The sequence below is a fragment of the Panulirus ornatus genome, chromosome 7 (genome assembly GCF_036320965.1).
Source record: "Panulirus ornatus isolate Po-2019 chromosome 7, ASM3632096v1, whole genome shotgun sequence".
In the NCBI taxonomy this organism is placed as follows: domain Eukaryota; kingdom Metazoa; phylum Arthropoda; class Malacostraca; order Decapoda; family Palinuridae; genus Panulirus; species Panulirus ornatus.
Window position 1 is genome coordinate 37,428,501 of NC_092230.1, and position 18,457 is coordinate 37,446,957.

The window sequence follows — 18,457 nt, forward strand, 5'->3', positions numbered from 1 at the left end:
TATTAATTTTCCAAAAGAAGGAACAGAGAAAGGGGCCAAGTGAGGATATTCCCTTAAAGGCTCAGTCCTATGTTCTTAACGCTATCTCAATAATGTGGGAAATGGCAAATAGTATGAAAGAAAGATGAAAGAAAAATCATATTAATATAAATCCATTTGTCGTAGAAGGCACCTTAAGGGAGCGGGAGCAAAGGGCTGGAAAAGAGGAAACAAATGTCAGTGAAAAGAGAGTGATGAGAGTTAGTGAACTTGGGAAAAATACTTGTGTGAAGAAATACCGGGACAACTTGAGTATAGAATGGCAAAAAGTGTGAGTAAATGAAGCAAGGGGAGTGGGTGAGGAATGGGAGGTATTTAGGGAAGCAGAGCTGGCATGGTCTCCTGCTTCTTGTTCCTTTCACTTCTGACACACATATCCTCTTTGTCAACCTTTCCTCACTCATTCCCTCCATATGTCCACACCATTTCAATACAACCTCTTCTGTTCTCGTAACCACCTTCTTTTTCCTACCACATATCTCTCTTACTTTCTCATTTCTTACTCGACTGAACCACCTCACACCACATACTGTCCTCAAACATTTCATTTCCAACACATCCATCCTCCTCTGCACAACCCTATCTACAGCCCATGACTTGCATCCATATAATATTGTTGGAACTGCTATTCCTACAGACATGCCATGATGACATCACACACCCCTGCCACAGACTAACCTTTACTGGGAGTCATTCACTCTCCTCTCTTCCTACTCATACACACACCTTACACCCTTGATAAAAAGTTCTCACTGCTTCTAACAGCCTACTTCCCACATCATATGTTCTTAAGACCTTCTATAAAGCATATCTATCAACCCTACCATATGCCTTCTCCACATCCATAAATACCACATACAAATCCATCTGTTTCCCTAATTATTTCTCACACACATTCTTCAAAGCAAACACCTGATCCACACATCCTCTACCACTTCTGAAACCACACTGCTTCTTCTCAATCTGATGCTCTGTACATGTATTCACCCTCTCAATCAATACCCTACCATACAAATTACCAGTATACTCAACAAACTTATGCTCTGGTAGTTTGAACACCCACCTTTAACCCCATTGCCTTTATACAATGGCACTATACATGCATTCTGCCAATCCTCAGGCATTTCACAATGATTCATATATACAGTGAATATCCTTACTAACCAATCAACAATACAGACATCCCCTTTCCTAATAAATTCAACTGCAATCCCATGCACTCCTGCCACCTCACTGCAATTCATCTTCCGCAAGGCTTTCACCACCTCTTCTCTATTCACCAAACCATTCACCATGACTAATCATTTCTCATATCACCAAAAGACCCTACATCTACCACTCTATCATTGATAACATTCAGCAATCCTTCAAAATACTCACTCCATCTCCTCCTCACTTTATCAACACCTGTTGGGGCTTCCCATTTTGCCCCCTTCACTGATGTTTGCGTTAGTTCTCATCTTTTGCACATCTTTTACCTCCTTCTTTTTATTCTACCTAAAGTTTAACGATACTCTCTCTCACCCAAATGCCCAACTGCCCTCTTTTTTAACCAATGCACCTTCCTCTTGACCTCCTGCTGCTGTCTTATATACATCCCCCAATCTGTAAGTACTGCCCAAATGCCTCTCTTTCCTCTTTCACTTGCAACTTTACTTCTTCGTCCCTCCACTTGCTACCCTTTCTAATCTGCCCATCTCCCACCTTTTGCATGCCACATGCATCTCTTGTCTCTAGCACAAGCCATCAATGCTTCCCTAAATACCTTCCATTCCTCACTGACTCCCCTCGTTTCATTTGCTCTCACCTTTTACCATTCCATACTCACTAACTCTCACCACTCTCTACTCCCTGACACTGTCTCCTCTCTTTCGAAAACCTCTACAAATTTTCAACCTTGCCTCCACAAAATAGCGATCAGACATCCCACCAACTGTCCGTCTCAGCACATTTACATCCAAAAGTCTCTCTTTTACACACCCATCAATTAATACATAATCTAATGATATCCTTTGACCTTCTCTCCTGCCACATACATATACTTGTGTAAATCTCTTTTTAGACTGGGTATTCCCAATCACCACTCATTTTTCGGCAAACTACTTAAGCTCTTCACCATTTCCATTAACAATGAACACCCTATGCGCACCAATCATACTCTCAACTGCTACATTACTTACCTCCACATTCACATCACCCATCACTAATATCTGGTCCCGAGCATAAAAACTGCTGACACACGCACTCAGCTGCTCCTAAAACACTTGCCTCTCATGATCTTTCTTCTCATGGCAAAGTGCATAAGCACCAATAATCATCCATCTCTCACCATCCCCTTTCAGTTTTATCCACATCAATCTAGAATTTACCCCCTTACACTCTATCACAATCCCACAACTTTTGCTTCTGAGTAGTGCTACTCCTTCTTTAGCTCTTGTTCTCTCACCAATCCCTAACTTTACTCCTAAGATGTTTCCAAACCATTTTTCCACTTTACCCTTGGGTTTCATTTCACTCAGAGCCAGAACACCACATTTCTTTCCTCAATCATACTACCTACCTCTCCTTTCTTCTCATCTTGGTTACATTCACAAGCATTAAGACATCCCAATCTGAGCCTTCGAGGAGGATGAGCACTCCCTGATCTCCTCTCTAAGAATCCAAAAACATTCAGGAGGCCAGTCATGTCCATCAGGCAGACCACATGTCATCAACTGTGATGTGTTTTGTGTCTATAAAGGGGAGAGTGCACGGCAGTGCATTAAGTGTTCCTGTTTTTATTGTGGTAGTTGCACTGTAGGCATGAAACCATTCAATCAATATTTGTATTGTTGTAAGGATGATATGAGTTCATTAATGGATATAATACTGAGAGCTGGCACAACAGGGAAGGAGTTAAGATAAATACTGTGGTGATTTGTTTCCTCTTCACAAGGAGTTAAATTTCAAGACCAGGTCATTTGTAGTTAACAAAGTGGTTACTTTACTATCAAAGTCAACATGCATTAAAATGTACCATCTGACAATAAGTCTACTACATGCACTGATTCTCCAGTGCATCCTGTGATTCAATGCTGCACACATAATTTCTAATTTCAAGGAACAGCTAAACTCACATTCTCATTCATACTTATACAACGTCAATTCTATATTTTTTCACACATATTCCCATTTCCTGTGATAGTGAGGTTGCATCGAGAACAGATGATTGAGCCACAGAGGGAAAAAAAATCCTCACTTGGCCCCCTTCTCTGTTCCTTCTTTTGGAAGGAAAAAAAGGAGGGGAGAACTAAAGCCCCCTGCTCCCAATCAATTCTATACATTTATTACAATTAACTCCATTCCCATTTACAAGGCAGCTGAAGTGCATGTAGACATGCATCTCTTTTGGGCACTAATTTTTTACAACCAGGGTCCCCAACTCCAGTGCTGCCGGCTACAAAGGAGAAAGGATGCCTAATTTTCTGGGGTAGATTTACTTCCATGTTTATACAATCCTGCATATTAATCACTAACTCATCTTTTAATACAAGAAACCTCAATGAAGTCTTATTAACATTCCATGCTGAAGGGAAAGCAACCATTCAGTCAAGTTAAGAACTATGAACTTACATCATAAAATAACTAAAATGGCTAATTTCACCAAAACTTACACAAGGACTGGTTTTCCTGATATCTTCTCATTTGCCAAAAGGTTGAGCAAGACATCCCGACATTCTCGTATTCTGGCAGAGTTACTGGAATCAACCACAAAGATGACACCATGTACCTGAATGACAAAATGATAAATGAAAAATAATCTCAGAGCAGTAATGGTATGTGAGAATGATTTACCTTGAAAAAGTATTGAAAAAATGTGAAAAAAAAATAGGTATCAAGTAACATATACACAGTAACACCACTGAAATAAACAAAGATGCCACCAGATGAATATTTTTTTCATACTTGCCCACCATTCTAATGTTAGCAAGATATCACCAGAAAATGAAGAACAGCCACATTTGCTCACATCCATTCTCTAGCTGTCAGGTGCAATGCACTGAAACCACGGCTCCTTGTACCTAACCAGGGTTCACACACTTTTCCATGGTTTCCCTGGCCACTTCATATAACCTGGTTCAGTTTGAGTGACAGCACGTTACCACCTGTATACCACATTACTCCAACTCACCCTATCCCATGCAAACCTTTTCATCTCTTGCATGTTTCGACCCCAACCACTCAAAATATTTTTCACTCCATATTTCCCTCTCCAATTTGGTCTCTCCCTTCTTTTCCTCTCCACTTCTGATATATAGATCCTCCTTGTTAACCTCTCCTAATTAATCTCTTATGTCCAGACCATTTCAACATACCCTTTTCAGTTTTCTCATCCACACTCTTCTTATTACCACACTTCCCTCTTACCCTTTTCTCAAACTTGATCAAACCACCTCACCATATACTGTCCTCATTTTCAATACATCCACCTTTCTCTGCATATTCTCATCAATAGCCTATGCCTTAAATGGCTGGGACTACTATACCTTTAAATATACCTATTTACACCCTCCCAGATGACAACCTTTCTTTACATACATTCCTCAATGGTCCCAAAACCTTTGCCCCCTCACCCAACCTATGACATACATCTAATTCTATGGTTTCATTTACTGCCATGTTCATTCCCAGGTATCTGAAACACTTCACTCCTTCCAAATTTTCCAGATTCAAATTCACACCCCAGCTAATCTCTTCCTCTACTCTGCAAATCCTTATAACCTTGTTTTCATTCACAGTTATTCTCAACTTCCTCCTTTCACATTCTCTCAATCTTAGTCACCAAGTTATGCAGTTTCTCACTCAAACCTGCCACGAGTCATCAGCAAATAACACCAGACTCCTTTCCTAAGACCCCATCACCCCTTCCAGACTGTAGATTCACCTGTCTCTCTGAGACCCTGGCATTTACCTCCCCAGCCATAAACAAATTAAACACCCACTTACTCATCCTCTCTTCCAACTCATACACACCTTACACTCTTGACAAAAACATTCTACAGCTTTAAGTAACTTTCTCTCCACACCACATATTTGTAAGACCTTCCACAAGGCACCACAATCTATCCTATCATTTGCTTTCTTCAGATCTATATATGCCATATACAAATCCTTCTGTTTCTCTAAGTAATTCTCATACACATTCTTCAAAGCAAATACCTGATCCACTCATTCTATACCACTTTTGGAACCACATTGTTCCTCCCTATTCTGATGTCCTGTACATATCTTTACCCTCTCAATACCACTCTTCCATATAACTTACCAGGTAATTAATTCTTTTTATTATACTTTGTCGCTGTCTCCCGCGTTAGCGAGGTAGCGCAAGGAAACAGACGAAAGAATGGCCCAACCCACCCACATACACATATATATACATACACGTACACACACGCACATATACATAACTATACATCTCAATGTATACATATATATACACACACAGACATATACATATATACACATGTACATAATTCATAATCTGCCCTTATTCATTCCCATCGCCATCCCACCACTCATGAAATGAAAAGCCCCTCCCCCCTCATGTGCACGAGGTAGAGCTAGGAAAGGACAACAAAAGCCACATTCGTTCACACTCAGTCTCTAGCTGTCATGTATAATGCACCGAAACCACAGCTCCCTTTCCACATCCAGGCCCAACAGAACTTTCCATGGTTTACCCCAGATGCTTCACAAGCCCTGGTTCAATCCACTGACAGCACGTTGACCCAGGTATACCACATCGTTCCAATTCACTCTATTCCTTGCACACCTTTCACCCTCCTGCATGTTCAGGCCCCGATCACTCAAAATCTTTTTCACTCCATCTTTCTACCTCCACTTTGGTCTCCCACTTCTCCTCGTTCCCTCCACCTCTGACACATATATCCTCTTGGTCAATCTTTCCTCACTCATTCTCTCCATGTGACCAAAACACCCTCTTCTGCTCTCTCAACCACACTCTTTTTATTACCACACATCTCTCTTACCCTTTCATTAATTACTCGATCAAACCACCTCATACCACATATTGTCCTCAAACATCTCATTTCCAGCACATTCACCCTCCTCGGCACAACTCTATCTATAGCCCACGCCTCGCAACCACATAACATTGTTGGAACCCCTATTCCTTCAAACATACCCATTTTTGCTTTCCAAGATAACGTTATCAACTTCCACATATTTTTCAACGCTTCCAGAACTTTCGCCCCCTCACCCACCCTATGATTCACTTCCGCTCCATGGTTCCATCCGCTGCCAAATCCACACCCAGATATCTAAAACATTTCACTTCCTCCAGTTTTTCTCCATTCAAACTTACCTCCCAAATGACTTGTCCCTCAACCCTACTGTACCTAATAACCTTGCTCTTATTCACATTTACTCTCAGCTGTCTTCTTTCACACACTTTACCAAACTCAGTCACCAGCTTCTGCAGTTTCTCACATGAATCAGCCACCAGTGCTGTATCCTCAGCGAACAACAACTGACTCACTTCCCAAGCTCTCTCATCCACAACAGACTGCATACTTGCCCCTCTTTCCAAAACTCTTGCATTCATCTCCTTAACAACCCCATCCATAAACAAATTAAACAACCATGGAGACATCACACACCCCTGCCGCAAACCAACATTCACGGAGAACCAATCATTTTCCTCTCTTCCTACACATCCACATGCCTTACAGCCTCAATAAAAACTTTTCACTGCTTCTAACAACTTGCCTCCCACACCATATATTCTTAATACCTTCCACAAAGCATCTCTATCAACTCTATCATATGCCTTCTCCAGACCCATAAATGCTATATACAAATCCATTTGCTTTTCTAAGTATTTCTCACAGACATTTTTCAAAGCAAATACCTGATCCACACATCCTCTACCACCTCTGAAGCCACACTGCTGTTCCCCAGTCTGATGCTCTGTACATGCCTTCACCCTCTCAATCAATACCCTCCCACAAAATTTCCCAGGAATACTCAACAAACTTTTTTTTAATTATCATTTTGCTTTGTCGCTGTCTCCTGCGTTAGCAAGGTAGTGCAAGGAAACAGACGAAAGAATGGCCCAACCCACCCACATACACATGTATATACATACACGTCCACACACGCAAATGTACATACCTATACATCTCAACGTATACATATATATATACACACACAAACATATACATATTCCTGTGAGTCCACAGGGAAAATGAAACACGAAAAGTTCCTAAGTGCACTTTTGTGTAATAATTACATCATCAGGGGAGACACAAGAGAGAAATATAACAGTCAGTTGATATAAATCGAAGAGACGAAGCTACAACGCCATTTGGTAAACATGTGATTGTCCAAAACAAACACCCCTGCCGCAGGTTTGCGGCAGGGGTGTGTGATGTCTCCATGGTTGTTTAATTTGTTTATGGATGGGGTTGTTAGGGAGGTAAATGCAAGAGTTTTGGAAAGACGGGCAAGTATGAAGTCTGTTGAGGATGAGAGAGCTTGGGAAGTGAGTCAGTTGTTCGCTGATGATACAGCGCTGGTGGCTGATTCATGTGAGAAACTGCAGAAGCTGGTGACTGAGTTTGGTAAAGTGTGTGAAAGAAGAAAGTTAGGAGTAAATGTGAATAAGAGCAAGGTTATTAGGTACAGTAGGGTTGAGGGTCAAGTCAATTGGGAGGTAAGTTTGAATGGAGAAAAACTGGAGGAAGTAAAGTGTTTTAGATATCTGGGAGTGGATCTGGCAGCGGATGGAACCATGGAAGCGGAAGTGGATCATAGGGTGGGGGAGGGGGCGAAAATCCTGGAAGCCTTGAAAAATGTGTGGAAGTCGAGAACATTATCTCGGAAAGCAAAAATGGGTATGTTTGAAGGAATAGTGGTTCCAACAATGTTGTATGGTTGCGAGGCGTGGGCTATGGATAGAGTTGTGCGCAGGAGGATGGATGTGCTGGAAATGAGATGTTTGAGGACAATGTGTGGTGTGAGGTGGTTTGATCGAGTAAGTAACGTAAGGGTAAGAGAGATGTGTGGAAATAAAAAGAGCGTGGTTGAGAGAGCAGAAGAGGGTGTTTTGAAATGGTTTGGGCACATGGAGAGAATGAGTGAGGAAAGATTGACCAAGAGGATATATGTGTCGGAGGTGGAGGGAACGAGGAGAAGTGGGAGACCAAATTGGAGGTGGAAAGATGGAGTGAAAAAGATTTTGTGTGATCGGGGCCTGAACATGCAGGAGGGTGAAAGGAGGGCAAGGAATAGAGTGAATTGGATCGATGTGGTATACCGGGGTTGACGTGCTGTCAGTGGATTAAATCAGGGCATGTGAAGCGTCTGGGGTAAGCTGTGTAGGTATGTATATTTGCATGTGTGGACATATGTATATACATGTGTATGGGGGTGGGCTGGGCCATTTCTTTCGTCTGTTTCCTTGCGCTACCTTGCAAACGTGGGAGACAGCGGCAAAAAAAAAAAAAAAAAAAAATTATATTATTCATTTTGCTTTGTCACCGTCTCCCGCGCCCGCGAGGCAGCGCAAGGAAACAGACGAAAGAAATGGCCCAACCCACCCCCATACACAATGTATACACACACATGTCCACACACGCAAACACTCATACCTATACATCTCAATGTACACATATATATACATACACAGACACATACATATATACCCATGCACACAATTCACACTGTCTGCCCCCATTCACTCCCATCGCCACCTCGCCACACATGGAATACCTTCCCCCTCCCCCTCATGTGTGCAAGGCAGCACTAGGAAAAGACAACAAAGGCCCCATTCGTTCACACTCAGTCTCTAGCTGCCACACAATAATGCCCGAAACCACAGCTCCCTTTCCACATCCAGGCCCCACACAACTTTCCATGGTTTACCCCAGACGCTTCACATGCCCTGATTCAATCCACTGACAGTACGTCAACCCCGGTATACCAAATCGATCCAATTCACTCTATTCCTTGCCCTCCTTTCACCCTCCTGCATGTTCAGGCCCCGATCACACAAAATCTTTTTCACTCCATCTTTCCACCTCCAATTTGCTCTCCCACTTCTCCTCGTTCCCTCCATCTCCGACACATATATCCTCTTGGTCAATCTTTCCTCACTCATTCTCTCCATGTGCCCAAACCATTTCAAAACACCCTCTTCTGCTCTCTCAACCACGCTCTTTTTATTTCCACACATCTCTCTTACCCTTACATTACTTACTCAATCAAACCACCTCACACCACACATTGTCCTCAAACATCTCATTTCCAGCACATCCACCCTCCTGCGCACAACTCTACCCATAGCCCATGCCTTGCAACCATGCAACATTGTTGGAACCACTATTCCTTCAAACATACCCATTTTTGCTTTCCGAGATAATGTTCTTGACTTCCACACATTCTTCAATAATAATAATAATAATAATAATAATAATAATAATCTAAGCCCAGCATCAATGAGGACATCTGTTAATGTCTTAAGCCTTGATATAAGAGAATACATACAAAGACACACACAGACAACATAAACACAAAGAATGACAAATCAAAACTGATGCACTTAGCTACGAAGTATGTGGCACCAAAATTAGAGAGAATAATAAACCAAAAGTTTGGTATATATAAATCTATAATCATTTAATAGACTGAATGAAGATCATACACCAAACAAAGAGAAAAGGGAAAGATTACTGAAGGCTGTGGAACTGCCAGATGCAATTTCTGTGGTGAAGTGAAGAAGAATTGTTCTTAAAATCTAGACATAAGGAACAATCGAATACATGTACCAGATAGATGGATAGATCATCAAGACAGAAGGTACTTAGGAAGGAAAAGAAACTTAAAAACAAGGTGAACTTAATTGCAGTATGCATCGAATGTGACACAACAAGGGGAAAATACAGCATAGAATACAGTTTCGAGGCAAAAAATAGAAGACATCGAATAAGGCAAAGGAGGGCGTAACACTTCCGCCAGCATCAAAAAGAGGTCAGGAATGTTAGGTGATGGTACTGTCAGACTGTAATTATGATTACAAATGCTGCTGAATTAGTAATAAATGGTAGAGCTGAAATTCAAGTCTCACATACAGGAAAATGCATCCGATATTATCCAGAAGGATACATGACGGTAAAGGGGAAAGAGAAGACAAAGGAGGATGAGGACTGGCTCTAATACTAAGAGAAATCTAAGTTTCAAGATAAAGTAGTAGATATTAACACAAGACATAATGGAAGGAGTATCTATAGTAAAGAAGTGCCTAACAGAGTTGATATCATTTATCCTTTAAAGATTTTTCATGATCCAGAATGGATGATAAAAAAGAAGAAACAATCAAAATGGTAAATAAATGAGTAAAACTAGTCCTTCTCAGAGAAGGTAAAGTATTGATATTGGGGGAATTCAATTTTAAAGAGAATGGGAAAATTTGAATTTTAATGTTCTTAAAGTGTGTACAGGAAAACTTTCCTGTACCCCTGCTGACTAACAAATGATTGGGTAAGAGAGAGCTGAAGAGGGTGTGCTGACGTGGTATGATCATATGGAGAGGATTAGAGAGGAAAGGATGGCTAAGAAAGAAACTTTTAAGGTTCTGGGCCCAAACATGAAGGAGGATTTGAGGCATGCTAGGGACAGAGCAAATTAGATTGATGTGGTATATACAAGGTAAGATGTACTACTAATGGGCTGAATCAGGGCATATGAAGTGGTTGAGAGAAACCAAAGAAAGCTCTGTAGGGCCTGGTTGTAGATAGGAGGCTCTGGTTTTGGTGCCTTATACATGACAGCTAAAGAGTGACTGAACAAATTAGGCCATTTCTTCACTTGTTCCTGGTGCTATCTTCCTAACACGGAAAATGGTCACCACGTATGAAAAACCATGTATAAGCATATAAATTTTCATCATTCATGATTTCCTTAAGATCCCTTTCTAAGAGAGTCCCAAAGTTACCCAGAATCTCTTTCTCAAAACTATTGCAGCCCAAGGCTGCTTCCTAAAATCCTAAAAGCTGGGAGTGTATGAAAAGTGTTGTAAATATATATCTAGTGAGCAACTATTTAGAAGGCTTTTATTTACCCAAATATGGAATACTGCTTGCACAACTGGGGTGGTTCATCCTCCACCTCTCTATTAATCAAAGTAGAATCAAAAGTCTTCCATCTCATTAACTCTCCTGCCATCACCTCTCTTTAACTTCCCCTTTACATATGCCATGATACTGATGCTCTCTTTCTCTATACTACAGGTATGATTATGACCATTGTTCTCATGAGCTTTCTGCATGTGTTCCCACTCTCAAAGTTTGGACCCATGGCATATGTTTGGCTGCTGCTTTCCACAGCTGTGTGAAGACTGGGCACTTGAGGATTGGCTGTTTTGATACCTCCTTCTTTTCTCAATCAGCTCGGCTGTGGAATTCTCTTTCTTCCTTCCTTTGCCTCTCCTTCTTCATAAGACCTTTCTTCTTTGAAGAGTCTTGATTACACCTACAAAGCCCTGATTTGTCCCTGATGTCTTTTACTTTTTTCTTTCACCTGACTGGGGCATGTTTTGCCTGTGCCACATACAGTAAAATATAAGTATTACAACACAACTGTATCAAGGCTACATTAACTTGAAATTCAAACTAAGTAATCTAGACAGTGGCAAATGCTACCACTTATAACCATGTGCATGTCATGCCTAAATCCCGTTACCTGTATAAATTTCTGAGCTTATCTAGCTTGTTTATTACAAATTCTTTCTATCTGTATAAGATGATTAAAAAGACTTAAGAAACAAATCATTTGCATCAAGCATGGAGAAGCAGGAGAACAAAAAGAATGTTTTCCTCCCACAGAGAGATATGTGAATGAATATTGTTGTCTAGGAAAGAGTACTGTAAAAGTATGTAGAGAAAAGTGCAAGCTTTCAGATTTCATGAGATACTGCTTTTTATTTCAGTTTGATTTTACTTAAATCAAACAATCTTACCTCTGAGTAATACTTTGCCCATACTGGTCTAATCTTGCTGCCTCCTCCTAAGTCATATATAGTAATTTCACAGCCTCTGTATTCAATACACTCAGGAGCAAACCCTACAGTTGGTGCTACATCCTCTACCGACTCTGGAAAATGTTGCAATTTAACAAGACAATATAATGTCAATGCAAAAGACATTTCTTACAAAAAATCTATTTCTTATATAGTGATTCATCCATTCCTATGAGAATACTTTCTGTAACATTACACTTCACCAATAAAAGCAAGATGACTAACTATAACCCTTCCATGGGCATCTTCGGCATTGAACAAGACAATGCCTTAAAAATTGTCCTCATCTTATATTAATGTAATAACAAAACCAATCTTTCCTTTCTCACTTCCTTAATCTCACTTTTCCCATTCAGGCATGCATACTGTTACTGTACCAAAATCCTAAGTAGATGCAGCATACTTTTCTTTGTTTGTTAGCTAAAACAGCATGGGCAACTAATGCCCTAATCAAGGCCATCTCATTGATGCTAAATATATGTATGTAAGCGTGTATGTATGTATGACCTCTAGCAATATATATATATATATATATATATATATATATATATATATATATATATATATATATATATATATATTTTTTTTTACTATTTTTTATTATACTTTGTCGCTAACTCCTGCATTAGCGAGGTAGTGCAAGGAAACAAAAAAAAGAATGGCCCAACCCACCCATATACACATGTATGTACATAAACGCCCACACACACACACACACACACACACACACACACATATACATACCTATACATTTCAACATATACATACATATACATATACAGACATATACACATGTACATATTCATATATGCTGCCTTCATCCATTCCAAATGCCACCCCGCCACACATGAAGTGGCACCCCTCTCCCCCCCGTGTGTGTGCGCAAGGTAGCGCAAGGAAAAGACAACAAAGGCCACATTTGTTCACACTCAGTCTCTAGCTGTCATGTGTAATGCACCGAAACCACAGCTCCCTTTCCACATCCAGGCCCCACAAAACTTTCCATGGTTTACCCCAAACGCTTCACATGCCCTGGTTCAATCCATTGACAGCACGTCGACCCCAGTATACCACATTGTTCCAATTCACTCTATTCCTTGCACACCTTTCACCCTCCTGTATGTTCAGGCCCCGACCATTCAACATCTTTTTCACTCCATCCTTCCACCTCCAATTTGGTCTCCCAATTCTCCTCAATCCCTCGCAACCATATAACATTGTTGGAACCACTATTCCTTCAAACATACCCATTTTTGCTTTCCGAGTTAACATTCTCGCCTCCCACACATTCTTTCGCCCCCTCCCCCATCCTGTGACTCACTTCCGCTTCCATGGTCCCATCCGCTGCTAAATCCACTCCCAGATATCTAAAACACTTCACTTCCTCCAGTTTTTCTCCATTCAAATTTACCTCCTAATTTACTTGTCCCTCAACAGTACTGAACCTAATAACCTTGCTCTTATTCACCTTTACTCTCAGCTTTCTTCTTTCACACACTTTACCAATCTCGGTCACCAATTTCTGCAGTTTCTCACCCAAATCAGCCACTAGCACCGTATCATCAGTGAACAACAACTGACTCACTTCCCAAGCCCTCTCATCCACAACAGACTGCATATATGCCCCCATCTCCAAAACTCTTGCATTCACCTCCCTAACAACCTCATCCATAAACAAATCAAACAATCATGGAGACATCACGCACCCCTGCCACAAACCGACATTCACTGAGAACCAATCACTTTCCTCTCTTTCTACTCGTACAGATCCTTCATAAGAACTTTTCACTGCTTCCAGCAACTTACCTTCCACACCATTTACTCTTAATACCTTCCACAAAGCATCTCAATCAACTCTGTCATATGCCTTCTTCAGATCCATAAATGCTACATACAAATCCATCTGGTTTCTAAGGATTTTCACATACATTCTTCAAAGCAAACACCTAATCCACACATATCCTCTACCACTTCTGAAACCACACTGTTCTTCCCCAATCTGATGCTCTGTACATGCCTTCACCCTCTCAATCAATACTCTCCCATATAATTTCCTAGGAATACTCAACAAACTTATACTTCTGCAATTTGAACACTCACCTTCATCCCCTTTGCCTTTGTCCAATGGCACTATGCATGCATTCCACCAATCCTCAGGCACCTCACCATGAGTCATACATACATTAAATAACCTTACCAACCAGTCAACAATACAGTCACCCCCTTTTTTAATCAATTCCACTGCAATACCATCCAAACCTGCTGCTTTGCTGGCTTTCATCTTCCTCAAAGCTTTTACTACCTCTTCTCTGTTTACCAAATCATTCTCCCTAACCCTCTCACTTTGCACACCACCTCAACCAAAACACCCTATATCTGCTACTCTATCATCAAACACATTCAACATACCTTCAAAATACTCACTCCATCTCCTCACATCACCACTACTTGTTATCACCTCCCTATTAGCCCCCTTCACTGATGTTCCCATTTGTTCCCTTGTCTTACGCACTTTATTTACCTCCTTCCAAAACATGTTTTTATTCTCCCTAAAATTTAATGATACTCTCTCACCCCAACTCTCATTTGCCCTCTTTTTCACTTCTTACACCTTTCTCTTGACCTCCTGCCTCTTTCTTTTATACATCTCCCAGTCATTTGCATTATTTCTCTGCAAAAATCGTCCAAATGCCTCTCTCTTCTCTTTCACTACTAATCTTACTTCTTAATCCCACCACTTACTACCCTTTCTAATCTGCCCACCTCCCACGCTTCTCATGCTACAAGCATCTTTTGCGCATTCCATCACTACTTCCCTAAATACATCCCATTCCTCCCCCACTCCCCTTACATCCTTTGCTCTCACCTTTTTCCATTCTGTACTCAGTCTCTCCTTGTACTTCCTCACACATCTCCTTCCCAAGCTCACTTACTCTCACCACTCTCTTCACCCCAACATTCTCTCTTCTTTTCTGAAAACCTCTACAAATCTTCACTTTCACCTCCACAAGATAATGATCAGACATCCCTCCAGTTTCACCTCTCAGCACATTAACATCCAAAAGTCTCTCTTTCACCCGCCTATCAATTAACACATAAGGATGTAAGGCATGTGTAAATGTAGGAAGAGAGGAAAGTGATTGGTTCTCAGTGAATGTAGGTTTGCGGCAGGGGTGTGTAATGTCTCCATGGTTGTTTAATTTGTTTATGGATGGGGTTGTTAGGGAGGTGAATGCAAGAGTTTTGGAAAGAGGGGCAAGTATGCAGTCTGTTGTGAATGAGAGAGCTTGGGAAGTGAGTCAGTTGTTGTTCGCTGATGATACAGCGCTGGTGGCTGATTCATGTGAGAAACTGCAGAAGCTAGTGACTGAGTTTGGTAAAGTGTGTGAAAGAAGAAAGTTGAGAGTAAATGTGAATAAGAGTAAGGTTATCAGGTACAGTAGTGTTGAGGATCAAGTAAATTGGGAGGTAAGTTTGAATGGAGAAAAACTGGAGGAAGTGAAGTGTTTTAGATATCTGTGAGTGGATTTGGCAGCGGATGGAACCATGGAAGCGGAAGTGAATCATAGGGTGGGGGAGGGGGCAAAAATTCTGGGAGCCTTGAAGAATTTGTGGAAGTCAAAAACATTATCTCAGAAAGCAAAAATGGGTATGTTTGAAGGAATAGTGGTTCCAACAATGTTGTATGGTTGCGAGGCGTGGGCTATGGACAGAGTTGTGCGGAGGAGGATGGATGTGCTGAAAATGAGATGTTCGAGGACAACATGTGGTGTGAGGTGGTTTGATCGAGTAAGTAATAATAGGGTAAGAGAGATGTGTGGTAATAAAAAGAGTGTGGTTGAGAGAGCAGAAGAGGGTGTTTTGAAATGGTTTGGTCACATGGGGAGAATGAGTGAGGAAAGATTGACCAAGAGGATATATGTGACAGAGGTGGAGGGAACGAGGAGAAGTGGGAGACCAAATTGGAGGTGGAAAGATGGAGTGAAAAAGATTTTGAGTGATTGGGGCCTGAACATGCAGAGGGTGAAAGGCGTGCAAGGAATAGAGTGAACTGGAATGATGTGGTATACTGGGGTAGATGTGCTGTCAATGGATTGAACCAGGGCATGTGAAGCGTCTGGGGTAAACCATGGAAAGTTCTGTGAGGCCCGGATGTGGAAAGGGAGCTGTGGTTTCGGTGCATTATTACATGACAGCTGAGACTGAGTGTGAACGAATGGGGCCTTTGTTGTCTTTTCCTAGTGCTACCTCGCACACATGAGGGGGAGAGTGTTGTTATTCCATGTGTGGCGGGGTGGCGATGGGAATGACTAAAGGCAGACAGTATGAATTATGTACATGGGTATATATGTATATGTCTGAGTGTCTATATACATGCATACACTGAGATGTATAGGTATGTATATGTGCTGTGTGTGGACGTGTATGTATATACATGTGTATGTGGGTGGGTTGGGCCTTTCTTTTGTCTGTTTCCTTGTGCTACCTCGCTAATGCGGGAGACAGCGACAAAGCAAAATAAATAAATAAATAAATATATATATATATATATATATATATATATATATATATATATATATATATATATATATATATATATATATAAAGGGGGTGACTGTATTGTTGATTGGTTGGTAAGGATATTTAGTGTATGTATGGATCATGGTAAAGTGCCTGAGGAATGGCGGAATGCATGCATGGTGCTATTGTACAAAGGCAAAGGAGATAAAGGTGAGTGTTCAAATTACAGAGGTATAAGTTTGTTGAGTATTCCTGGGAAATTATATGGGAGGGTACTGATTGAGAGGGTGAAGGCATGTACAGACCATCAGATTACGCAAGAGCAGTGTTGTTTCCAAGGTGGTAAAGGATGTGTGGGTTAGGTGTTTGCTTTGAAGAATGTATGTGAAAAATACTTAGAAAAACAGATGGATCTGTATGTAGCATTTATGGATCTGGAGAAGGCATATGATAGGGTGGATACAGATGCTTTGTGGAAGGTTTTAAGAGTATATGGTGTAGGAGATAAGAATATATGGTGTAGGAGATAAGTTGCTAGAAGCAGTGAAAAGATTTTTACCCAGGATATAAGGCATGTGTACAAGTAGGAAGAGAGGAAAGAGATCGGTTCCCAGTGAATGTCAGTTTGCGGCATGGGTGGATGATGTATCCATGGTTGTTTAATTTGTTTACAGATTAGGTAGTTAGGGAGGTGAATGCAAGAGTTTTGGAGAGAGGGGCAAGTATGCAGTCTGTTCTGAATGAGAGGGCTTGGAAAGTGAGTCAGTTGTTGTTTTCTGATGATACAGCGCTGATGGTTGATTCGTGTGAGAAACTGCAGAAGTTGGTGACTGAGTTTGGAAAAGTGTGTGAAAGGAAAAAGTTGAGAGTAAATGTGAATAAGAGCAAGATTATTAGGTTCAGTACTGTTGAGGGACAAGTTAATTGAGATGTAAGTTTGAAAGGAGAAAAACTGGAAGTGAAGTGTTTTAGATATTTGGGAGTGGACTTAGCAGCAAATGGAACTATAGAAGTAGAAGTGAGTCACAGGGTGGGGGAGGGGGTGAAGGTTTTGGGAGCAATGAAGAATGTGTGGAAGGAGAGAACATTATCACGGAGAGCAAAAGTGGGTATGTTTGAAGAAATAGTAGTTCCAACAATACTGTATGGTTGTGAGGCATGGGCTATAGACAGGGCTTTACAGAGGAGGGTGGATGCATTGGTAAAGAAATGTTTGAGGACAATATGTGGTGTGAGGTGGTTTGATCGACTTAGCAATGAAAGAGTAAAAGAACTGTGGAAATAAAAAGAATGTCGTTGAGAGAGCAGAAGAGGGTGTATTGAAATGGTTTGGACATATGGAGAGAATGAGTCAGAAAAGGATGACAAAGAGGAAAGATGTGTCGGAAGTGGAGGGAACAAGGAGAAGTGGGAGACCAAATTGGAGGTGGAAGGATGAAGCGGAAAAGATTTTAAGAAATCGGGACTTCAACATACAGGAGAGCAAGAGGAGTGGAAGAAATAGAGTGAACTGGAACGATGTGGTATACCGGGGTCAACGTGCTGTCTATGGACTGAACTAGGGCACATGAAATGTGGAGAGGTCTGTGGGGCCTGGATGTGGATATGGAGCTGTGGTTTCAGTACAAGCTACTACATAATTGCAGTTTCACAGGTTAGTGAGGTAGCTAATGGTACAATAAGTTTGCAGGATATTTAAACAGAGGTGGAAAAAGTAAAATCATGATTTGGTGATGGGAAATCTCATCCACACGTAGTCAAATACTGATGGGATGAGTTTAAGTCTTACACAGCTGTACTAGTTTCAATGCCTAACTATAT

General features: G+C 41.1%; 1 protein-coding gene across 4 annotated transcripts in view; it reads right to left on the minus strand.

The window, feature by feature from the left end:
- The window catches only part of LOC139749531 (uncharacterized), a 152,993-nt gene that overhangs the window by 60,810 nt on the left and 73,726 nt on the right, over positions 1 to 18,457 (minus strand). For 2 of the 4 annotated variants that reach the window (XM_071663497.1, XM_071663496.1), the window contains 2 exons: positions 12,056 to 12,189; positions 3,693 to 3,808 (listed from right to left, as the gene is read on the minus strand). In XM_071663497.1, the coding sequence (XP_071519598.1) occupies positions 3,693 to 3,808; positions 12,056 to 12,189 (250 nt within the window). The remainder of the gene's footprint in view (positions 1 to 3,692; positions 3,809 to 12,055; positions 12,190 to 18,457) is intronic. The other 2 variants (XM_071663498.1, XM_071663499.1) reach the window with 1 other exon arrangement.